General features: G+C 43.9%; 1 protein-coding gene across 1 annotated transcript in view; it reads left to right on the top strand.

Moving 5' to 3' along the window:
* LOC126293258 (uncharacterized) overlaps window positions 1–25,784 on the top strand; it is a 109,640-nt gene that overhangs the window by 67,036 nt on the left and 16,820 nt on the right. Inside the window, exons 5-7 of the mRNA XM_049986374.1 lie at window positions 2,935–3,232; window positions 14,012–14,370; window positions 21,596–21,654. Coding sequence (XP_049842331.1) covers window positions 2,935–3,232; window positions 14,012–14,370; window positions 21,596–21,654 — 716 coding nt within the window. The remainder of the gene's footprint in view (window positions 1–2,934; window positions 3,233–14,011; window positions 14,371–21,595; window positions 21,655–25,784) is intronic.

Raw genomic sequence — 25,784 nt, 5'->3', positions numbered from 1 at the left:
AGTCATTAATTGTTCTCCACTGGGTAATTTGCACTGTGTTTTGAGCAAAATCTAATTTTTTACTTTCCTCAATGTTTATGATGTCATACCTCCTGAAGTACGTGTTCTACAATAATATAATTATGTAGATAAAGAAGGAATAAATTAAAACGTCATGTCTGTTGTTGAAATTTGACTGTACAAACAGCGAAAATGTAGGAAATGATAAATATATTTGTTTTCATCAATTAGCGGGGCGTGTCAGCAAGAAAAAATTTCATAAACATTTGAAATGATGTGTAAAGTTTGTCGGAAGTTGCTAAGTGCTCTCATCCTCAAATACTGGACAAATAAAGTGGGGGCCAACAGTTACACTGCCTTGACACAAACACACATATTCTAACTTTAATACTTCTTAAGTATTTAAATTTTATTAATAATTACATGAATTATTGAAAGTCAAATATTTCTTCCCCTATGCTGCAGTTGGTACTAGGTTCTGGGATAGCATTTTAATAATATACAAGGCAGAATCCAAAATTTTCGGGACTGGTGCTGCCATCTGGAAAGTAGGAGTAGTAGATCTTTACACCGCTACGTGGCGAGAGCTGCATATCTGATGAGTCAGCGTGCTGTGTGGCATTCAGCTGGGAGGACGTGGTGTTTGGTGTATGGCGATTTTGCAGTGGATCCGCGAACAGAACAGCATGTGTGTATCAAATTCTGTGCGAATCTCGGAAAAAGTGCTACGGAGACCCTTTCAGTGATTCCTCAAGTGTTTGGGGGATGACGCAGAGACAAAGGAACAATTGCCCCAGTGGAAGAGCCCGGGTTCTCCAAGACAGGTGAAGAGCATGATTATTGTTTTCTTTGATACCGAGGGAATTGTGCACAAAGAATTCGTCCCACCTGACCAAACAGTGAATTCCACGTATACTACTGCGATGTTTTGCGACATCTCCATGAAAACGTGCGGCGACGACAGCCCAAACTTTGGCGTCAAGGGAACTGGCTGTCGCATCACGACAACGCGCCCTGTTACATGTCCTTGCTCACCAGGACTTTTTTCGCAAAAATCAACATGGCGGTTGTACCCTACTCTCTGTACTCGCCAGATTTGGCATCTTACGATTTAGAAACTCGAGTCGAATGGCTGTCAGTTCGACACTCTAGAGAGGATTCCATAACTGTCACTGGCAGTGATAAACACCCTCAAAGAACAGGACTTACAGAAGACGTTAGACCAGTGGCAGAAGTGCTGGGACCAGTGTGTACATACAGATGGGAACTACGTCGAGGTCGATGGTGACCGTTAGTCCATAGGTAAGGTTTTCAACAGATGGCAGCACCAGTCCTGAAAATTTTGTGTAGCACCTCGTAGATATCAGCAGCCCTCTTAAGAATCTTTTAAATGCTTAGGTTTGTCAGAGCAGACTGTGTTTTAATGTCCTGTGCACATCTGGTCTGCAGTATTCAGTTCACATTTACACCTCCCAACCACAATGCAGTTTTTGCACAGTCTTAAATTGGCAGTCCGAGAGAGCACAGTATTTCCTTGCCGTGACCAAGTAAGTAAATATGCTTGTGAGATGATTATTCTGTCTCATAGTGTTACTTTGGCAGTTATAAAAGGAAAAAGATCAGCAGGAGAAGATGGGTAAAAGAGTGGTTTCTAAAACAAATAACTCTTCTTGAATGAGAAGTGATGCTGAAATGAGAAAATCAGTAAGTGCTAATCAGATACTTTTAGTAACATTGAGGTGCACAGCAAATCGCATAAACAGTTCTTTTCTGAAATCTTCTGCTGTAAGATCACCTTCACCGGTGAGCCTCGTAATTTTGGAAACACGTCGTGCCAGTTATGAAGTAATGAAACACTTCATCAGGTCCACACATCCAGTCTGTATCGATTTGAGTGCCGTCAGACATCACACGAGCCAAAAACAAACAGTAATGCAGACCAATTTTTCATTCGCATGCAACAATTATGCTGTGCAGACACTGTCTGTCAAGACGAGTTGGTGCAAATATCTAAGTGTGTAAAGGGCATTATAGTTTTCTGCAGATAATTCTTTTGTTTACTGTCTAGTAAAGTCATTACAAGACCAGAGTGATCTGTAAAATGATTTAGACAAGATATCTGTGTGGACTGAAAAGTGATAGTTCACTCGAAACAATAAGAATTGGAGGTCTTTCAAATGAGTAACACACAAAAAGTCACGGGGAATGCGAACCAAAGACTGCATTGGCAGGACACGTAGAAGGTGCAAGAAATCTACTAAAAAAAAAAGAATGCTTACAGTACTCTTTTTAATCCTCCTCCGGACTAAAGCTGCACTCCAGGGGATCCCTACCAGATAGGATTGATGGAGGACACGGAAAATGTTCAGAGATTGGCAGCTCGTGTTGTAGTACCACAAAATGGGGAAGAGATTTGATAAGCTAGTCGGATCAGCAGTCATTAAAATGGAGGCATTTTTTGTTGTGGTGATTTTTTCACAAAATTTCGATCACCAACTTTCTTTTCCAAATACAAAAATAACTGTGTCAGTGCCCACCTACACAGGGAGAAATGACTCTCGAATAAAGTAAGAGAAATCAGAGCTGACACAGAAGAATTTTAGAGTAGAGCGAGAGAGAAATAGTCTGAAGGTGTTGTATGAACCCTCTGGCAAGCACTTAATACTTAATTGTGGTTTTCTTAGTAGTTATGTAGGTGAGGGCTGAGGCTCACATTCTGCCCGGGCGTCCTGACTTACGTTTTATGTGGTTTCCCTAAATCCCATCAGATGTGAGCTAAGGTGGTTCTTTCAACAAGGCCACAGTGAACAACCACTTGTCCCTCCCTCAGTGAGTAAGTATGTCTGTACATTCGACTTCTACCACCACCACCACCACCACCACCACATGATGACGTTTGCAGCACAACATCTGGTATTGCTTGTGTGTCCACAGGTCAGACGAAGAGAGTCCCGACGTGCTGTACCTCACAGCAGATGCCACCGCCAGCTCTGAGGACACGATCCCGTGGCCCGGGCGACGGGAACCGGAGCGAGCCGCTCCAGTAGCTGCCGACTCCACCGGCCAGAGCAGACCCGACGTGGAGTCGGCTAGAGTGGCCGCTCCCACGAGACACACGAGTGGCGCACTGCAGTACAGCGCCACCACTCACGCCAGGAGCTCCGCGCTCGGCCTGACACTGACCGACTGCCTCGACTCCTTCCGCGGTTTGGACCCCAACGCTGTGTACAAGGCATGTCTGCAGAGGAATTTTGGCCAGCTGGCTTTTCCTTCTTTTACAGATTTTACTGTCCTAGCATTTTTCTGAATTAGGGAAAGTACAGAGAGGTTAAATTACCCACCAACCCTTTTACTCACTAAAAGCGACAGCATCACTGCTACGTTAGAAGTAGTACGTAAGATATCAAATATTAGGGTTAGTCATAAATTTTTAATTATCGCCCCAATAAAATTGAGCTGGTGCCATGAAATGTGCCGGTAGCGTGAGTCCTCCCCTAGATTCCTGTATTTTGGCTGCTCGGGAGACATTTCTACTGGAAAATTGTTCATATTCGTACCAGAAATACCTGCCGCACTATGATTTTTTATCCCCAGAGAGAGGAAGAAGTCACTGGGAACCACGTCAGGAGAATACGGGAAGCGAAGCAAAATTCGACAGTCCGAGGGGATCGGCGTCCCGTGTCACTCAGTCTTGATGGCCTCCGATAAACTTGTCAGGTGATTTTGGTACACGTTTCTGTGACGGTTTGCATATTACGAGCATAATCTGCTGGCACCACATTGTGGCAGTCCCAGAAAAAAACTTTTTTTTTGGCAGTGGTAAACCCACACGTTCCTGTTGCTCTCTCTGCTCTTCGGCTTCGGGGTCACATTAATACACTCGATACTCGTCGACAGAGATTGGGTACTCGTCCACACAGATTGGGCGGCTAAATAACTCGTTGGGATGTACCCGTCACGGCTGCAAAATTTCCACTGTCGACACTGTTCAGTGGGCTTTTCGAGCGTGTGCGAGGTGGCCATCTCTGTCTCATTCGAAACGGCGTGTGAAATGTTTGAAAACTGATCTCAGAGCGATTTCCACACTCTCCACTATCACCTGAGTTGTGACAGGACGGTCTTCGAGCTCTGGGGCCCCTACTTCTCTTCCAGTTTCCGTGTCTAGGTGGCCAGGCGGTCTGCCACTCAGTCTTCGGCCCGACCGCCGTGGAAGTGTCTGTGCTACCTGACCACAGTGTCGTATTGCTGTACTCTCCCACTGACTCTACACTGATTGCTGCAGCATAGTTTCCCTCCAAATGCAGAGAACAAATTGCTGCAGGATGCTCCACTGTATCAGTGGTCTGTGCCATTTTGTTTCAGTTTCACTAGTGACACTCTTCAGCACTATAGTGCGGGAATGTCGCTTTGAACAAATAAAAAAATTGACTACGCAACTTCATACTTAAAACTTGATGACTAGCCCTAGTAGATAATTGTTAGTTTATTTTAGTGGCTTTTGTTTTTGTTCTCATGCTATAAAAATCCCGGATAATGAGCAAAAATATTGCAGCATTATAAGTGAAAATGACATAAATAATGAGAGTGGTAGCAGTACAAAACAAATTTCCTCTCATCCCAAATACAAATTCAGTTGTACATGTATGATGGAGCAGACACTGCACTGTTGTTGATGCAGCAGCTGTAAATATCAAATTTCAAAGGAAAGACCGCTACCAGACATAATTGGGCATCGAAATAATTTCACAGTGAACGTAGAAAATGTGTGCCAGACAGGGACTCGAACGCAGATCTTCCACATAAATGCGAACGTTTGCCTTTACTATCTGCGGACACAATTCTAGCCCATTCCAAATTCTCAACTTGTCACATACTAGTAGCGTCTTCTGTCCATTCGGTGAGGCCTGTATTCCCGTGAAAGGCTCGGATCTTGTTGTGCATCTGCACTGTCACACATGCAGGTATACTCTGTATGTATATATGTGGGTGTCACATTAAGCAGCAGATCAGGGTTCGAGTACTGGTCCGGCAAAAATTTTCAACTTTCACCATCAAATTATTTTGATGCCTAATTGTTGCTAACGTCGGACTTTCCTTCAAAATTTGATATTTATGGCTGCTGTACCAATGGCAATGTCGTGACTGTTCTGTCAGACATGTCCAACAGAAAACACACACACACACACACAAAGAGAGAGAGAGAGAGAGAGAGAGAGAGAGAGAGAGAGAGATGTGTGTGTGAGTAGTAGTAGTAGTAGTAGTAGTAGTAGTAATATATCTCTCGGAGTTGGAGTGTCTTGCTGCAATATAGGACTCAATGTGAGCTTTTGGCCAGTAAGGCCAACATTTCAGCTCTCTAAATCAAACATAAATTCACAAATATAGCTTTCGAACAGTAAGGCCTCCGTCAAAATTAGACGACAAACACACACGTACACACTCACGCATATGTGACTCACACACACGTGACTGCAGTCTCAGGCAACTGAGGCCACATTTGCTCGCAGTGTGGCCTCAGTTCCTGAGACTGCAGTCACGTGTGTGAGTTGCATTTGCTTGTGTGTGTTTGTCGTCTAATTTTGCCAGAGGCCTTACTGTTCGAAAGCTATATTTGTGAATTTATGTTTGATTTAGACAGCTGAAATGTTGCAGTTTATTCAGGTGATGTTTCAGAACACCACAATTACAAAAGAAAGTTAGCATTTCCTCTATGTACGGTAGATTTCCGAACAGATAGCATTACACAGTGCAACAGGAGATTTTTGTATTATTAACACGAGTCTCTACTAATATTTTTCGGTGCAGAAACAGCGCACTTCCTTATAGCGTTCCTCATTGTCTTTCTAACTGGCACGCATGCTAGAAAATACAGTGAAACAGAGAAGATCATTAACATTTGACTAGCAACTTGACTTTCCAGATCTCTCTTCTACATCTGGACATTACTTCTGAATCGTTTATTGTGAGTTTCAGTTCTGGACTTCCAGTAAACAGACACTAATACCATAAAATTTTGGTCATCCACCTTGTACAGAATTATGCCCTCTTCTGATATTTTGGCTGTAAACCATACAGCCATCTTTGAGGTGAGTCGATGACTGAATTAAAACTGCTGGATGCAAATGTACTTCAGAGTAAATGCGTGTGCCTCAGATAAGATAATTGGCACAGGAGTGTCAGTCATAGGTAATGCTTTACGCCTCGAAGAATAAAACATTTATGAGTGCAGAGTCAGCAAATCCACAGTGCTTACTAATTTGTAATTAAAATAGAGGGTGTGTGTTGGAATGCCAGACAACGACGACTCAGAACAGTAATTCTTCTGAGAATGCAGACACGAAACGAGTGGTATCCGTGATCTGATTTTAATGACACACCTGCCTTCTGCAGCTCAACAAATGTGCAGTGGCTGAACATTTGGTTTCCAGTGGCCATTTCCAAAGATGAAGGAAAGGGTACATACTGGCCACAGCCGTATCGTGTTGGGGTTAAGGGGTCGACAAAGCTGTGAAAATATAATTAGCAGGCAAACTGCTCAATCAAGGCAAGGGTGTCCAACACGATAAATAGTGGAAATCGCTCATGTGATATCTTCTCCCTCAGAAGAATTGTTATGAGTCTTCAGTATCTGCCATTGCGACACGTGCCCTTTATTTTAGTTATTAACCGTGCAATTCATAATCACTGTGAATGTGCTGACTCAGCACGTCTAAAATTTTTCTCTTAAAGTAACTCATAAAGTTTTGTCTGTGATTGATGCTCTTGTAGTGATTGCCTCATCTGTGACACGTGTGGACTTGCTCCACAATATATTTGTGTCAAATGGTTTGAATTCAGGCACTGATTAATTTCAAAGATGGCTGTATACTTATCAGCTGAAATATCAGAAGAAGAAATAATTTCGTACTAAAAGCAAGCATGAGAGATGATTTGGGGATGGGGGGAGGAGTTTGAGGCCCCCCCCCCCCCCCACTTCGAGTTCTGTATGTTCTACCAATGAAACAGTGAAGAAAATTCAGTTTTGTTGTCCTCTGAATTCTGTATCATTCTGTTTGTGGATGCTTCACTACTTTCACTGGTGTTCGGTGTAGAACTCATTGTTGCAGGCTTGTGGCCACGAAAGAATATGTTCACATTCATCCCAAACATGTTGTTTTGATGACCCACCCTTGTGGACACACACACACACACACACACACACACACACACACACACACACATATCTAACAGCTGCCAAGTATATACAACATGCTGTACCCAGTGGTTATAAATAAGGCTGCAATCATTGTATGGCAGCGAAAGTTGATATATATGTTAATGCGTTAATGTGGAACTGATTTACTCTAGGAAGAAATTAGTTCCAATTTTGACCACCACATGCAAATCTGGTGCCATATGTATGACATCGACACTCTCATTTGATGGGCCGTAACGTGAGTGAACAGCTGTTAGTGAAACTGTTTTATGTGAACGACAGCAATTACAGTGTTGCGTTGAGAAGGTGACACTGACTGGAAGGTCTGAAGTGTGGCTTAATGTCGTTACAGTAAATGGTTTAAAGAAGATGATAATGAAATTTGAAAACACGGGTGAGTTTGGTGTTGCACCTAGAAGACGGACGTGTCCTATCCCGATGGAAGTTATTGACGAGGCTGCTTTCGCTGTAAGTGAAAATTCAGCATGTGCCACGGACAGTGTTAGTGCTCGTTCAGCATCCCAAGAGGTCCAACCCGTGGTGAACAGTACGGAAAGTTTTGCGGTCTATTTTACACTGCTACCTGTACAAGATCCAGATGATGCAGCATCTGAAACATCACGATCGGCAACAGCATTCCGAATTGGCTCTTCGATTTCTGGCACAGATCAAAGTTGACGACATGTGGCCGGGCAGTACTCTTTGGAGTGACGAGACACATTTTACACTACAGGGTGTTGTAAATACGCAGAACTGACGAATCTGGGGTCCTGTTATACCACGTGTTGTGGACGAGGAGCCATTTCACTCAGTGTAAGTGCCTGTGTGGTGTGGATCCACAAACTCCTTTATCCTCGGTCTGCTCTTCTTTGTAGAGAACTACCCAGAGGGAATTCGGCTGTACCACAACATTGGCATCTTTTCGAGACCTCCTCGTACGGCACCCGATTCATGCTTTTTAAGTGTGAACTGTGTGCAAACCACTGGATTTGTGTCGCTCCCCCAGTGAAAGATCTGTTTAATGCATCCTTCCACAAATATGTTTTCTCCAGAGGTTTTTCAGATGTGTGGCCCGCAAGATGTCCGGGTCTTAATGCGTGTGACATTTTACACTGGCAATACCTAAAAGAACACGTATGCTGAGGACATGTTCAGTCTCTACCTGATTTAAAGGCCAGTATACAGTAAAACACTGCTCAGGTTCCCCCAGAACTGCTGCAAGCAACTGTCGATCACACCATTTTATGCACGCAGCGTCTCGTCGACGTCTCCAGTAAGAGGCGGTTAATAATGAAATCGACATTACACCTTTCTCTTTTGTTTGAACATTTCTGCCCGTGTGCCATTCCTGCTCCATCATATACGGATTCATTTCTATACATCTTTCTTGCTTTCACACTTCCAGATTTGCACATCCCAGCATAAATCAGTTCCACAATTAAATCAAATATATCTGTCGAGTTTCTCTACCGCACAACAATTACAGCCCAAACTTGACCTCCACGAGTGGCTGACTTTAATTGTGACCACCCAGCACCCAGTACAATCACAGATTTAATGTATGAGGTACTTCGATTCTATGTTAATAACAACAGTACTAGTAAAATATGAAATATGTGGAAAATTGTAGGGATTGTTTTTGGTGCGACATTTGGGGAAGTGTAGCACGCTTGTACACTGGCATCACAAAAGTCACAGGATAGCGATGTGCACACGTCTAGATGGCGGCGGTATCGCGTACACGACGTATAAAAGGGCAGTGCATTTGCAGAGCTACCATTTATACTACGTGATTCACGTAAAAAGGTTTCCGATGTGATTACACTCGCACGACACGAATTGACAGACTTCGAAAACGTAATGGTAGTGGGAGCTAGACGCGTGGGATATTCCATGTCTGAAAAAGGATTTCGATATTCTAAGATTCGCAGTGTGAAGACTGGCTGATAACACCAAATTGCAGACGTTACCTCTCACCACAGACGACCCAGTGGCCGACGGTCTCCACTCGACGACCGAGAGCGGCAGCATTTGCGTAGACTTGTCATTGCTAAGAGGTGAGCAACACTATGTGAAATAATAGCGGAAATCGGTGTGGGACATATGACGAACGTATCCGTTAGGACGGTGCAGTGAAATTTGGCATTACTGGGCTACAGTAGCAGACGACCGGCGCGAGTGCATTTGCTAACGGCACGACGTCGCCTGCAGTGCCTCTCCCGGGCTCTTGACTGTACAAGTGGAACCCTAGACGGTTGGAAAACCGTAGTCCTGTCAGATGAGTCCCAATTTCAGTTGTTATTAGCCAATGGTATGGTTGGAGAGCAGCACAGACCTCTCGAAGCCTCGGAACCGAGTTGTGAACAGTGCACTGCGCAAGCTGGTGGTGCCTCCACAGTGGTGTGGGCCAAGTCTACATGGAATGCACCGGGTCCTCTGATCCGTCCTAACTCTACCACTGATGGGAAGTCGTTACGTTCGACTTCTTCGAGACCATTTGTAGCCGTCCACTGATTTCACGTTTCCGAGCGACAACAGAATTTTTACGGATGTCAGTGCGCCACGTCGCCGGGCCGCAGTTGTCTGCAATCGATTGCAAGAACCTTCTGGACGATTCGAGCAAACAGTTTGGCCATCCAGATTGCCCACCGTCAATCCTGTCGAACATTTATGCGACGTAATTCAGAGGTCAGTTTGTGCACGACATTCTACACCAGCAACACATTTGCCATTACAGGCGGCTACAGACATAGATTGGCTCAGTATAACTATAGGGCACTTCGGACGACTTGCCCCACCAGGTCAGATAAAGAAGCATAGGTGCAATAGTTTTTATCTCACTCACTTTGAGGGAGGACCAGAAAAGAGAATGACTACCGATGGCACAGAGTACCCTCCACGATGAACTGTGCGATGGCTTCTAGAATGTTTACATTGATGTTATTGTAGAACCTCGTCTCGGCTGACACCTGTTTGTATACATTGAGGATACCTCCTACACTGGTTACCTACATTGTAAGAATATTTTTACTTCTGTTCAGTAAAGCACGTGCTCCCCTCGTGGCTCGGCAATACGAATTGATTCTCGAAGGTGACAGTGTGGTGTGCACGTGCGTGCGCCTCGTGACTAAATTGTATCCCTACCTGTGATTCTATTTCTATCTGTTTCTGTGCGACAAGTGTAATAAAATTATTGTGACACTGTCATTTAGTTCACCAATCCAGTTTTCAGTTGGCAACTTTAACAGCTTCTAAGAGAATGAATTTAGTTCAAATGCAAAATTTTCTGTGTTTGGTCACAGTACGCAGTTTGCTTGCTGTGAGAATACAGGGTGAACTGAACGAGGAGTGTACGTGAAGAATAGTGGTTAAGTATGTGTGAGTGCGAACCTAATGTTGTGGAATCATAGATTGGTATTTGTATTGAAAAAGTAATATCTTTACTCTGGTCTGTGAGTGTAGTCAAGTTTGTGACCACAGGCGTAAAGTAAAGGAAATTTAGAATACTGTCTTTCGTACTACACGCTCTAACACCGCACGGCAGTGTTGTGCGGGCTTCACTTAGAGACATTTACTCAGTAATAATAAAGAAACTGTGTAATATTTTTGTGAGTGTAATTAATCACTGTATTCTATACAGCCACTTTAACACGGCAGGTTTAGGCTCGGGGGCTGTACTAGGGTCGTGTAAGATACCGAATGAGGTCGGGCCTCAGCTGCCACCTTTACAGCAGTGCCGATCTCGGCAAACAGTCGTGCTGTAGGAGTCACGGAATTCTCTGTGTAATCTGCTTTACAATGTGTTATTCGTTGCCCGTTGTTTCTTTTCTTATTTTGAAGTGAGTGAGGAGAATAATCCTGATACATTGAGAGGTTCGAGTACGGCTGTCATAATACTGGAAGAGATTGACGGTCCTCAGGACCGCACGTGGTTCTGCCTGTGCAGGAGTGCGGGATACGGACGTGAGCTGCCAGCCATGTGAGAAGCAGGTCGGGCTCCACTCTCCATCATCCGTCAGATTGCCCCAGTTCTCGTCTGCTTACACACACTGCCGACTTGACACGATATAGTCTCCAAACTGAACCATGCGAACATTAGGCTGTTAATAAATTCATTACATCCATTGTAAATTGACCACTTATGTAGCTGCACCAGAGTCATAAATATGACAGTATAATGGCGTAGTGAATCGGTTAGCGCATTTACGTGACGCGTGGAAGGTTGTAGGTTTTAAGGTCATCAAACGCAGTGAATTTTTTTTATTAATGTAAATCTAGTCAAAAGACATTAATTATTGTTTTTGTTCACTTACTTGCTTTAAGTGTAATTTTTGTATTTCTAATACAGGGTTGGCAAATGAAAGGTCCCACAGAACAGAGTTCCAGGGTAGAAAGGAACACAGCAGAGGAAAGGAAATACAGTACTAACTAACCTCACTTTAGCAGATGTTGCGAGTGCACTTGCACTTCTGGGCTCTGGTCAGCAAGCTGCTCAAGGTGGATTTAAGCTGGACTGCTGGAATTGCTGAAGTCTCATCCAAAATGTTCTGCTGCAGTTCTTGAAGACAGTGAGGATTGTTGCCATACAACTTAAGACTTCATAGCTCCCAACACAAAGTAATCGCACACTGACAGATCGGGTGACGTGGGTGGCGAGCTGGGGCCGTGACCGGACTGACCTCTACTAATGACTCCATCAGGCGTGAAGCTCGTGTAAATGTGTTTCGAGGTTCAGCAGGCTGCACGGGCAGTTGCTCCATCCTGCTGGATGTAACTGTAGGTCTTTTCCTCATCTGTTAATGTCGGCAACACAACGCACCGAAGTCGGCGTCCGACGGAAGGAGGTGGGACGGGTAATGCGGTGTGCAGACACCGCACACCGAACCTTAATCCTCCGACTGTGCGGTGGTGTTTTGTGGAAGTTATGCAGATTCTTTGCTGCCCGGAACCTGTCATTCTGTGAGTTGACGTAACCGCTCAGCTAAAACCAGCCTTAATCGGACATGAAGAACAGAGGCTTGTCCGGGCCATTCGTTGTTATCTCAGTTAACAGCCACTCACAAATCTGGAGACACTGCGTAACATCTGCCGGTCTGGATGCACGAACAGCAGACACTCAGTGTCAGGTGGAGTATTCGTCTGCACGATCAATGAGATATGCGTCGAGAGGCGTCGGGGTAATTTAGTAGGACTCTGAAGCATTTTCTGGACGACGTGCGGCCACATTTTCTCGTGTGTGGGCACGTTTTGGAATGTTTTTTGACTAGCTCAAAACGGATCCTGTCTGACACCATTTTTTGACTGAGCGTTGCATTGCACTCTTTGTTGGCACTTTAACACCATTAAACTTTTCATCAAACAACTGACCACACCGGTTCCACACAATTTCAACAACAAACACCCATTGCTGCACTGTGAGTACTATTGTCCCCTTTGCACTGCTCCACTCACGCTGACACAGCCCGCACTACACTCAGAATCTGTGTGGGTCACATAGGTGCACACGTGGTGTGCACGTCAGGGGATGTGGTTATTTGCATACGTACGAGTCCGATCGTATTGACTCGTCCTGGCCACCTTTATTTGCCCCACCCTGTACCTTGCAGAGTCATTTTCGTCATTGTACTGATTTTTTTTTCTTATTTTCTTTCCTGTCATTTCTTTTTCATTTGTAATTTGCTTGTGTCACCTATAATCTGCGATTGAGTGCCAGCAAGGACTGCTCATCGGTCGGTAACATGGCAGCCTGTATAGCCAGTGCGATAATAGTTTCAGGTAACCGATGAGAGTGAGAAATTACATTTTACTTTCACCTCTGAAACTGGTATTCTTCTCTCTCGAGTTTGCTCGTAGACGTTGGCCTCGAACACCGCGAACAAAGCGATTGTGATTTTAGTTCCAGTACAGAGTGTCGATCGCCATTTTCTCGGATGTGTTACCTGTCACGAGATTGTGGTTAGGTTAGAATACAAGTTTAAATTCGGGGCTACAAAACACACCATGTGCCACAGTTCAACCATCGGTCACTTAAAATCAACTGTCAGCAGAGTGTCTCCAATTTCTGTCATACATCGTGGGGGCCTTTTACACCATTGCTCCGTGTTACGCGTTAAAAGAATTTGTGAAGTGATCTGCTGTGTATCATCTGTAACCGAACGATAGCCGACATCAGATGTTACAACAGCGACTGGAAGATGTCAACTGTCGAGTAATTTTAATCAGACTATAGTTAATGCTCCAATAAATCGTATTAAGTTAAAAAAAGTGACTGCATAAACTGACAGTATCAGTAAACTGACTTTCTCGTGCTTTCTTGTCAGAAGATCATCAGTTCAATGTAGATACTGAAAGTTTGTTTCATATGTATGAAGGAACTGAAGAATGGAACAGTGGCTCAGCATTAACTTTTGTAGTCTACACTGTATGTCACAAACGTACATTTTTTTCAATACAGTCTTCCTGTCTGTTTTCCTTTGTGACTTTTCTATTTGAAAATATGGAACAGATATCTTACAGAACACTTCACCATTTAATTAGTGAACCTAGACTCAATGTTTGGAACAAAATTCAGCAGGTTAATAGATTAGAGGAGGCAGTCCGGAGACACGTAAGATTCAATCAGTTCTCAGAAGTTTTTCTCAGTTTACGTACATTGTGTGTCATCCCAGAAGAGATAGAGATTCTTGGAGGTTACCGAGGTGAACGAGGGACGAGCCAAAGTGTGTCGGGACTGCCGCACCGTTACGGGTCGCCCGCAGTACGGATCGGGGGACACCGAGAGGGCGGCACAGTAGCAGTCGATGTACCGCTTTGCAGGTCGAGTTCGTCGCACCGATGCCGGCGCGGCTGACGTTTACCAGAGTGGAGGTGCCTGCACTGCCTCCGCCGCCCCTGCTCTTCCCGTACGGCATCCCCGAGGAGCCCCTGCCGAGGTGCCGCCGCTCCCGTCAGCCCGATGCCGCCGACCTGGCGCGCCCCGTGGCCTCGGCCAGAGAGACGCGGCCGGGCGACCGACGGCCCACAAGCGCCACCGGCGACCCGCCCCCGACCCCGACCCGGAGACCTCAGTGCGGGACAGACACGTGGCCCCACGGACCGAACCGGTGTGTACCTCTGCCTTCGGTGCTGCCACCCGCCGTGAAATACGTCAGGGACGCGCAGACCAACACGGTCAGGTGAGTTCCCGTTCTGGCGTACTTTTCTGTGGCCGTGGGATTATTTTACCTCGATAATTTGATTTGCCGTATCCCTTCGAAGTTTTAAATTCACTTGCCTCAGATATTAATTTTTGGACTTATACACTTTCCATACTCAACACAATATCATGACATACTGTCAAGGAAAAAGATGCTGTTGGGGGTGGGGGGTTATATTTTCAGCAAAAGAACTTTTTAATATAACTGTTCAGAAAATTGGGATTGTGTATTCATTATTATTACCATGAAAAAGCTTCGTAATATAATACTCTTTTAAAGTGGACGAAAATTTAAAAAATAATTTTGGTGTCACTTGCAAAAGTAACCCAAAGTGTGTTATATAGATTTTTGAATCCGTAGTCTCCAGTGCTGCAGAGATGATCAGTGAGGCTGGCCGTAAGAAGGAAAGATTTCAGAGCAGGCTGGGTACACTTACGCCTCGCTATCTGAAGAGCATCATAAAGCGAGACAAAAGATGTGGGGCTAAGTTGGATGTCTCTAGAAAAGTGAGGGCCTCACATTAATTTGTGATGTCTGAAGATATGTACCTTCAGTTGGCAAAATATTTAGTAATGCAAATGGATATGTATAAAAGTAAAAGTACACAAAACTATTCTAACCTTCAAAACAGTGACGGTCACTCTAATAAAAGAAATGTACAACGATATTTTTTTATTTATTTTTTATTTTATTTTATTTTATTTTTTTTTAACATACTGTCGCGCTGACCACTCGGCTATCGGGGAAGGACTTGTTTTGGAGTGACCCTCCGAATAATTCCTTCATTAAGGGAGGAGAAAGAGTTAGGTTGAGGAAAATTAAAAAGAAGGGCAGCTCACTCAAATTGCTGGAGGAAGGGTCGCCTGTCGTGAGGATGAGGGTAGGCCAATAATTAATTCTCACTTGAATTTTCCTTTTAATGTATTTAATTTGTGGTTAATTTTTTTGTAAAAAGATGTAAATAATGTTTGTTAACACTAGACAGATTTGATGCTTTATCCTGTCCCTCACAAGACTTCAGCATATCAATATAGCCCGTAGGGAGTCTATATAGCCTGTAGAGAATGTGCGGTTGTGAAGAATGCTAAATTTCCAGTTATTGTCACAGTGTGTAAATATCTAAGCTCAGATACCAGATGCTAGAGGTGCCAACTCTAGACTACCATTCCAATGCTAGGGGTCTGCATCGAGTAGGAGTGATAGCAGGTGTGGTACGAATTTGGAGGCACCCTGCTGGAATTTTAACAGGTGATCACAGTCGACACAAAAGTGTAGCCCCTACACTCCAAGAATATAACGAGAATGTCGGAAGAGAGACTGTGTTTTCACCACTAAACCCTATCGGATAAACTCTGAGAACTCTTACTCGAGCAAAACTGTGCAAAACTTCAGGTGCAACCATCTTATATTTCATGTAGAGACCACGAAAATAAAATGTGAAAGACTGGTGCACCACAGGTTCATTTTTTCCCATAGAGTAGGCGAACGAAATAGGACAGAAAACTGCAGACGTCGTACGGAGGCTCACAGAGTGTATACGTACTTGTAGATATAGATTGGGATAAGTACATTACTGAAAAATATCTTGCAATCGGGTAGTTTCTCTACAGTGGCCACGATTTGTTAAAGGATTTCAATGCAGCACTCTTTTTCTAATATGTTCATGATTAAATGCTTCAGAAAGAACAGCACTGTACAGGGATCGTAAGCTATGTCGAATGCTGTATGTTAACTTACCCAGTGGTAGCTCAGTGCTGTGGGAGAAGAGACATTGCAACCGACTGCAGACGATTGGGAAAGTAATGTCAGCTCACACATCATATCTGTGCCCATTTGTGTGTACTGATTGACACACAGTTTACTGTAGACATAGGGAAGGTTTCTAAAATAACTTTTGTGAATAACGGTTCAAACTGAAAGCGGTATTCTGATGTTCTATGGTGTCTATAATTACTCGGCAGTGAGCTGTATACAAGAGACGGATATCGGGAATCGGAGTGGCTACATTGGAATGCCGCACGCCGAGTATTTTTCGTTTGCCCGTCACCTTTACGAGGTCGATAACAGTGCCGGTGTCCGCAACCGTCAAGCTGTAACTGCCGGGCTTGAGGAACGTTCGAAAGCAGTTGCGTACCTACATTGGTCTGTAGTGCTAGGCACAGAATTCAGGCTGTCGCCGTGGCAGCAGCATCGGTACACGCTACTCAGTACCGATTATGTAAGTGTTACGGTAACTAACATTTCGCGGGGCTATATCAACAAGTAACTGGCACTCTTATTTTATATCGTGAAATGCTAAAGTGACAGTCAAAATTCCGTCTAGTGTCAGTTTTATTCAGCAAAGCTTTCTATTTGTGCCTGTGATTGCTTTAAAAAGAGGCACATTTTTTCGCCGACAGTCTTAACAACCTGAGAATGTACGGGAAATGTAATTGGCGTATCTGTGTCGACTGTTAAAAAGAGATATGAATAGTGGAACTGAGCTAAATAACAAAAGGAAAATGAAACATTGCCCAAACACAGGACTAAAGAAATCCTATTAGTTGAAGAAAACAAATTGTGTTAAAGCACGAGCTATAATGCAGAAGACAGGTACCGAGACAAACAAACAAATCTGCTGTTAAGAGACATATTCCCATTGAAACACTTTTTGTGAACCTGACGAGCACAATACCAATGTGTACCCATTCACACCAAACGATTACCTACATTTTACAGTCGAATGATGGGAACCCCACTAACTGTGCCATAACATCACTGAAATATGTACTAATAAAAACAGAAAAACAAAAAAATTGCATTTTGCTTGAGATAGAATCCTCGAAATATGTTGAATTCCAGTTTGGTGCTTTTGTCAAATCTTCCTGTACACCAGTTGACTACTATGACAGGTTTCATTTTAGGAAATGACTGACGTCACTGTGCCACAGAAAAGTGTGTTGCAAATTTTATGAATTAACCTTTTTTTCAGCCGGCCGTTGTGGCCGAGCGGTTCTAGACGCTTCAGTCTGGAACCGCGCTGCTGCTACGGTCGCAGGTTCGAATCCTGCCTCGGGCATGGAAGTGTGTGATGTCCTTAGGTTGGTTAGGTTTAAGTAGTTCTAAGTTCTAGGGGACTTATGACCTCATATGTTAAGTCCCATAGTGCTCAGAGCCATTTTTTAACTTTTTTTGGTATTTATAAAACACATTAATCTATTCACTTTTAGGTACAGATTTTCATTTTTGATCACATAGTATCTAACTTAAGAAAATTCCAGCCCACAATTCCACCTATACAACTCTGTACCGGAACCTGACACTCTCGACATGTGCTCTCTGAACGTATAATGTACGACTGTAGTAAAATACAGAGGCACGTGTGTACTGGCTCGAAGTACTGTGGGTGGGTCGCGAGTCGTGTTCTGATAGCTGAGTCGGCCGAGCACTCGTTCACGGATGGCAGAGTCCCGGTCTGACATACAATGTTAATCTACCGTAAAGTTTCAAATTGGTGCACACTCCTCTGTAGAGTGAAAATTAATTCTGTAAAAAACTTGAGTTTCATTTTAAGATTTTTGTGAGATTGTTACAATAATTTGATTTTTGGAAATTAGTTATATAAACTGAAATAATTTTTTAGAATATTAAAACTACACAATGTGACAATGTGATTTAACACAAATATAAAAATTCACTATGTTGTCGATTTGAGTGTTACAGAAACAAGTGGACAAGCAGGTTTGCCACAAGATCTGGAAATCAGGGAATATCTGGGAATTTCAAACATGTCAGGGAAATATCACGGAAATTTAAAAAACCTGGAAAAATATCATTTTTGTCTCAGTAGATGAAATGGTTTGTTTACTGAGATGCCACGCATCATCGCTGACTGGGTGCTGCGGACTATGTGGGCCACTTCCCTGCTCCCACATTCTTACTGCTGCTCCCCTTTCTACCTCTCCCATCAGCTTGCAATCAGTGCTGCCACCACTTATTGCCACTAACCTATCAGCCGCCGACGAGAGGCAAGGAGATGTGAGGAGTGGTTTGTTTGGATCTGATACCCGGATACTGCTGACACAGCGGCTAGAGATAGCGGCCGTGTATGAGTCAGATGTGCCCGAGTGATTGAGTGAATGTTTGAGTGCTGTCATTTTTTGACAAAGGGTATGGCCAAAAATTTCGTTGTGGTAGTGTGACTGTTTTATGTTCCCATGTGTGGCTCAGCGATCATCTTTACGGTGAGATTCTACGTATCCTCCTGATTCTCAGAGTGTTCTTGCAAGTTATCTGCTGCACGGATTGATCGTCGCAGTCTCATTTCGTTAACATGGTGTCTGTGACACGTGGATAGCTGGCCACACAAGCGGACTTCCGTGACGGGCCAAAGCCGCAGGCTCCCCAGGGGCTAGGCATTCCGTTGCCGGGTACGGGCTCGGTTATCCTGGGTTCCCGATCTGAGGATCGGGGAGCACTGTCAGTCCTCTGTTATCAGAAGCTTCGAGCACGCTTCAGTGACCACTACATGGTGCGGCGGTGGAATGTCGCATTTGGAGAATGGGGGCCGCGGCTTCACCACCTGGACCGCGAGGAAGGTACGTGCCTCTCTAAAGAACCCCTCGAACTCGAGGTGTGCTACGTGCTGATGAGGTGAATGGCTGTTGAGGTGAAACAGTCGCTAGCAGGCAACCTCTGGGGCACCTGCCACCTCCCTGTCATTGAAGGCTCACTCGTACACAGAGGGCTCGGCCCAGGTCGTACGTCGTATGAGTAAAACTCTCGGTTGCACGATCAACCGCTGCCTCGTAGGGCTGCTCGAATCCCGATGTTACCCGAGCTACTCCCAGTACAATTCCACCCTCGACAACTTAATTCTACTGGAGACGGCGATACGGAAGTCCGAAACTGTTTAGTCTGCGTATTTTTTTGTCTCGAAAAAGCGTACAACACAGCTTGTAGGTATAACAACCCTTCCCAACTCCGTGAATGGGGACTGTGTGGATGCCGACTGTTTCTTATCTGATCCTTTCTCGAGAACCGACATTTTCGATATTGCGTGGTTATACCTTGTCGGATTGCTTTATTTGAGAAAATAGGGTCTCTCGAGGCAGTGTCAGTGTCACATTGTTTGCCATCATTATGAATGGTATTTTCTCCGCAGTCAGGATTCCTGTCACATGCCCTTTGTTTGTGGATGATTTTGCAATCTTCTACTCATCGTCTGATCTTACAGTGATCATGAGGCAGCTACAGCTGACTGTTACGAGGCTTCTCACCATAGAAGACTACACGTGTCAATTTTCACCATGCTCGTCAAAATTTCAACCGCCAGTATTCAAAATGGGGGGATGTAATTTAAATATTTTCAAGAAACTGTTCGCTATTTGGGTTTATTATTTGACTCAAAATTAATCTGGCTCCCACACCTGAAAGACCTACAGACAAAGGGCTTCCAGTCGCTGAATACTTCGAAATGCCTTAGCGGAAAAGCACTGGAAGCTGACACATCCTGCTTCCTGCAGTTTTGTAGGGCATTTCTTCAGTCGCGTTTAGATTGTGGCAGCTCAGTCTACTGATCAGCCCATACTTCCTAAATGGCTGTTCAGGAACTGGCCCGATGTGACCGAGCCGTGGATCTGCCAGACATCAAAATACACAGCCAGGGACGGAACAGATTGCCGCTTTCATGTTTTCAAAGGTGCAAAGTGATTTAAGATTGACACAGTACAGGAAAACTTACAACTTATTTCATCTATTTCAAGTATGTGCCACAGTTTTATCATTGTTTATAGAGATGGATCCTGGCAAGAGACTGTCCTCGGTTGTTCATCTGTTTTGCCCAATAGGGTTTTTAGAGTGAATCTTCTGGAACAATTTACAAATTATTATGTGGAATTATTTCCGACGCGCTTAACATGCTACGAGCACTTCAGCAAATGCATTCCGTAGACCAGCTGATTTAGCTCATCCCTGACTCCTTGCAGTGGTTCCCTGGAAAGGAGGTGATCTTTTGCTGGGTACCTGGCCACATTTAGGATGCAGCGAAACGACACGGCCGACAGAGCCGCCGAGGAAGTGTGTCGGGATGGTGCTGTCCGTCAGTGTCCCAACTCGATGCACACCGTCATCTCATTTTCTGACAGACTCGTCGTGTTTCGGTGGGAGACGGAATGGTTGCAGATGACAGAAAACAAACTGCGGTCGATGAAATCGACCACACGGGCACGGCAGACTTCACGTCAGCCTCGCCGCTAGAAGCAGGTTCTGCTTACCAGACTGTGCATCAGACAGCACATTAATCTGGCTCCCATACCTGAAAGACCTACGGACAAAGGGCTTTCTCCTCTGCTGGGAGGATCTGCCATTCTGTGAAGTTTGCGGCGTGCCAATTTCAGTTCAGCATATTTTGGCAATGTGTGTCCTGTATACCGATATTTAGGGCAGCCCTCAGTCTCGATGGAGGTCTACTCGCCATCCTCGCAGATGCTGATTCCAGTGTTGCAAGAGTGGTGATATTTTGTGCAGGCCTCGTCCCTAAATTGGTGGGAATGTGAGGAAGACTTTCATACATTATTAACTGCTCTGCATGTCGGTACAGACCTCATCCCCACCCGTGAGAGTGGCATGCTGACTTTTCGTCAGTGTGCTGATGACCGTGATGTTGAGCACCCCTCTAATCGAAACATCATCATTATCAACAATAACAAAACTGCAGGCCATTTCTGAGGGCATCGCTAATGGATTGGGCCCGCCTGTCCGAAGCCCCTTGTTTCTCACTAATGTGGAGGCTCTGCCCATCAGATCTAGTCTCACCGATCTGCCGGCAGGCTGGGTCTGTTTGTATGTGGTGTAACACTTGTGTCTGTGTACGTGCGGATGGATATGTGTGTGTGTGTGTGCGAGTGTACACCTGTCCTTTTTCCCCCCTAAGGGAAGTCTTTCCGCTCCCGGGATTGGAATGACTCCTTACCTCTCCCTTAAAACCCACATCCTTTCGTCTTTCCCTTTCCTTCCCTCTTTCCTGAAGAAGCAACCATCGGTTGCGAAAGCTAGTAATTCTGTGTGTGTGTTTTGTTCATTGTGCCTGTCTGCCGGTGCTTTCCCGCTTGGTAAGTCTTGGAATCTTTGTTTTTAATATATTTTTCCCATGTGGAAGTTTCTTTATGTATCATAGTTAGCTAATTTTATATAGGATTACATTCTTGCATTTAATTTTTTGCAGCTCAAAGGAATGTCAGACAGATTTTGAGGAAAGTGGTAAATGCTGCCCATTGATTGATGGTAAGTTTTACTCACTTTCTGTTATTTATGTTTTGAACCATCCATTACTACATTATTAAACAGCCAAACTCTCTAGTTTTAAATCGTGAAAAAAGAGGAATTTTTTAACATCTATTATAAACCTTAAGTGTTAGGAAGAGTGCTCTGAAGGTATCTGTCTGTAGTACAGCCTCACAGACGATAAGCAGTTCGGGTGAAAAGAGAATGTGACCTTTTGAAATGTGCGGCTACAGAAGAATACTGAATTTCAACTGTGGGTAGATTGAATGTTCAGTGAGGAGATATAGAATCAAATTGGAGATAAAAGATATTTATGGCACAAATTGACTAAAAGGAGGGGTCAGTTGGTAGCATACTTCCTGTGTCGTGAAGGTATCATTAATTTGGTAATGGAAGGATGTAAAAGGGGAAGAAATTTGAGAGGAAGACCGATACTTGTGTGCGGTACGCAGAATCGAAGGGATGTGGGTCGCAGAGATGAGGCTCACCTAGGATAGGCTGCAGAGTGAAGACCACAAGAACAACAAAAAGTGCATAAAGTAAAATGAAACAGATTCTGCACATAAAATCTCAATCTGTATTAATATTACACAGAATAGATATATCCATCAGGAGCAGACAGGATATGCCACAAGTTAGATATTCTGCTATCAAACGTCTTCCTTTTAGAACCACAGTGAAAGAAGAATAAGGTTGGACTGTCACGCCCTGTCGAGGAAAAGAGTACCGGAGACAGATCGCGAGTGGGGTAGCACGGTGTCGAAGGCAATGGACTCGCATTTGGGACAAGCGTACGTCAAATACCCGACCGAGCATCCAGATCTCAGATTTTTGTGGTTCCCGCAAATCGATCACGGTGACTGTCGAGAGAGTTCCTTCGAAAATAACACACCGGGGTTTTTGCCCTGCTGTCATTCTGCGAGAGCTCGTGCGCCACCTCACTATAGTCCGATTGCCGACAGCTTACTAAACCTCCGTCTTCCTCCCTTTTCGTGAGCTCGGACAGGATGTCGGTGGTTAGGGGAGGCTCCAGGAAATATGCCGAAAGAACTGATTTGGTGTTTACATTAAGGAACTTACGAGACATTGCAGGGAACCTAAATCTGTATAGTGGGAGAGGGGTTTGAAACTGGTAGACTGTATATGTGCGTCCAATGCCTACCACTGTGTCGCGTCACTCGTTTGTAACTGATGAGGTAGCAGATCTAGAAGTACGAGAGATAGTCTGTCACCTATAATAAATGAAGTTGTGCAATTAATTTTCTATTACAAACTTTCTGGGCGGTTAGATCTGTGTGTCTAACCTAGGACAGTGACCGTACCAGCTGACCTACAGTGTGCGCAAAATGCTGTGGCTGCCAGATGCACTGTCGGCTTGGCAAGCGTGGAGAGAGCGCCAGTGGGGGGTGGTTGGTCAAAGCGCTGTAGGGGAAATTCCGAGTGCTGGAGGGCAAGTGTCATTTTAAACTGAAGCGGACACTCACATTTTTTGAAAATATTAAGTTGGTCCCCTCCACACCCAATCATTTTACCTCTATCCACCTGTGAGTGGAACAGGAGAGGTGTCAACTGCCAAATAATCCCTGCGAGATCAGTAAAAATTTTTGCACCAGGCAGTGAATTTTTTTAATACAAAGTAAATGTTCTTGAACCAAAACCAAACAGTAGTTAATGTATTACATATCAGAACAGTCGATAATGTTTTCATGCAGCATGGGAAGTAGTGGTGGGTAGAGCAGTTCAGTAGGCAGTGTGACAGTGGAAATCCACCTCGATTCTTGTTTACCTAAAGTAGCTTTGAAAATACTCATTTTACTGTTTTTAGTGGCAAATGATCTAATAGCTGCTGACATTCATTGTGACATTTGTACTGTATGTGGACTAAATGTGACTAATCAAGGTGGAGGGCATTAATGGGGTCATTTGTCAGAAACGAAAAAGATGAATGTTGATGATGATGGCAGATGTGTCCCTCTGTGTTTGTAGACAGCAACAAATTGGAATAGAAAATTAACAAAAAAATCCTGAAGATACCATACAATGCATGTCAGAGAGTACCTTGTATTACTACTAGCCATTTATTTTCCTGTTCCATTCACAAATAGATCACAGGAAAAACGACAATCTATATGTTCCTGTTCAACTACTCAGATGAAATGTAAGTTGATGGCAGCAGAATCATTCTGCAGTGAGCTGCAAATGCCAATTCTCTAAATTTTCCCACTAATGCTGTGTGAAAAGAACGTCATCTTCCTTCCAGGGATTGTCATTCGAGTTCACAGAGCATCTTCGTAGTATTCACTTGTCGATCGAACCTACCGGTAACAAATCTGGGATCCCACCTCGGAATTGTTTCGATGCCATCTCGTGATCTGACATGTCGGGGACTAGGCACTTGAGCAGTACTCGAGAATGGGTCACATTAGAGTTCTGCAAGCTGGTGTCTTTATGAGCTACACTTTCCTAATTTTCTCCCAATGAACCGAAATCGATCACTCACAATACCTACTGCCATTCTTACATGTTCGCTCCATTTCAAATCACTTTGAAGGTTACACCTGGACATTTAGCTGATGTGACTGTGTCGAGGAACGAACCACTAATATTGTATTAAAAAATTACAGAGTTGTTTTTTCCTGCACATCTTCATTAATTAACATTTTTGAATATTTAGAGACATCTACCATCCATCACACCAAACAGAAATCCAGTCTAAATCATCTGGTATTCTCATACAGTGACTCAATGATGACGCTTTCACATACACTACAGTGTCATCACCAAAGACTTGCAGATTGCTGCTCGTCGTGTCCATCAGTTCATTTTTGATTGATCCTCCCGCACTTCCATAGAGACTCCTGATGATTCCCTCGTCTCTGACGAACACCAGCTGTCAAGGATAACATTCCGGACTACTAGATAAGAAGTCTCTGAACTACTCATATATTTAGGAATCTTAATACGTACGCCCAGACCATCGTGAACAGTCTCCAGTGGAACACACTTTCCAGAAATCTAGGAATGTGGAATCTGCCTGTTGCCCTCCATTCGTGTCTTGCAGGATACAGTGTGAGAAAAGGGCGAGCGAGTTTCACGTGAGCAATGCTTTCTGAGTCTGTGCTGATTTCTGGACGGGAGCTTTCCTGTCTCAAGGAAATTTATTTTATTCGAGCTCAGAAAATGTTAGAGAATGTTGCAGGAAGTGGGCAGTTTGGTCTGTAATTTTGCAGATTTGTTCTCTGACCCTCCTCATACACAGGAGTCACCTGCTCTTTTGCCCTGTCACTCAGGACTTGGTGCCAGGTAAGAGTTTCATGATAAATGTGAGCCGAGTAAGGGGCCAGTGCTGTAGAGTATGCTCTGTAAAACCGAATTGGAATTCTGTCTAGATCTAATGTCTTATTAATTTTCAACTCTTTCAGTTGCCTCTCTATGCCACGACATCTGTGTGATGATCAGTCAATAGTATGTTTGTATGATCTCCCTGTGTGAATGATTCTGTAAATGCAAAATTTAAAACTTCAGCTTTCTTTTTGCCATTTTCTGTTGCCACATCAGACTGTCAACAATCAGACACTTGTGAGTAAACAGTTAGGATACCACTTGTTTTTTTGGAAACCAGTATTGTACTTTTGCATAATGGTGTTTGTCCACACACTGCCTGGCAGGCATAGCTCAGTCCCTAACTCTTTGCGTCTTATGGAGAACTCGAAGAACTTGCAGCAGTCTCAAGTGGAACTGTGGTCATGTAGAGAAGTAAAACAAAGTTACAGCTTTAAGATTCGTAGATTAAATACACTTTAATTATTCCAGTATTTTACTTATAGTCATATGGAGGTTTCTTTCTGGGCAGGCCTTTGTGGAATTGTTTGAATATGATAACATATTCATTGTGTAATATGGTAATGGAAAACCCTGCTGGAATCTAAGTAGAGATAAGAACTCACTAAGAGAATTTCTACTGTGTTACCACAGGAACATTAACAAGACTTGCCTTGCAAGCTTTTTGATGAATGCTTCTTCAGGGTTATAGATTACACACACAGCACACACCCACACACAACACACAAGTAATATTTATTCCAGTCACTGGCTAATTTGGTAATTCTGAAAGTTCTCTTTTTCTGTGC

The sequence above is a fragment of the Schistocerca gregaria genome, chromosome 10 (assembly GCF_023897955.1).
Source record: "Schistocerca gregaria isolate iqSchGreg1 chromosome 10, iqSchGreg1.2, whole genome shotgun sequence".
Classification (NCBI taxonomy): Eukaryota; Metazoa; Arthropoda; class Insecta; order Orthoptera; family Acrididae; genus Schistocerca; species Schistocerca gregaria.
The sequence above is the reverse complement of the archived record's forward strand: the minus strand, read 5'-3'. Positions and strand labels throughout refer to the sequence as shown.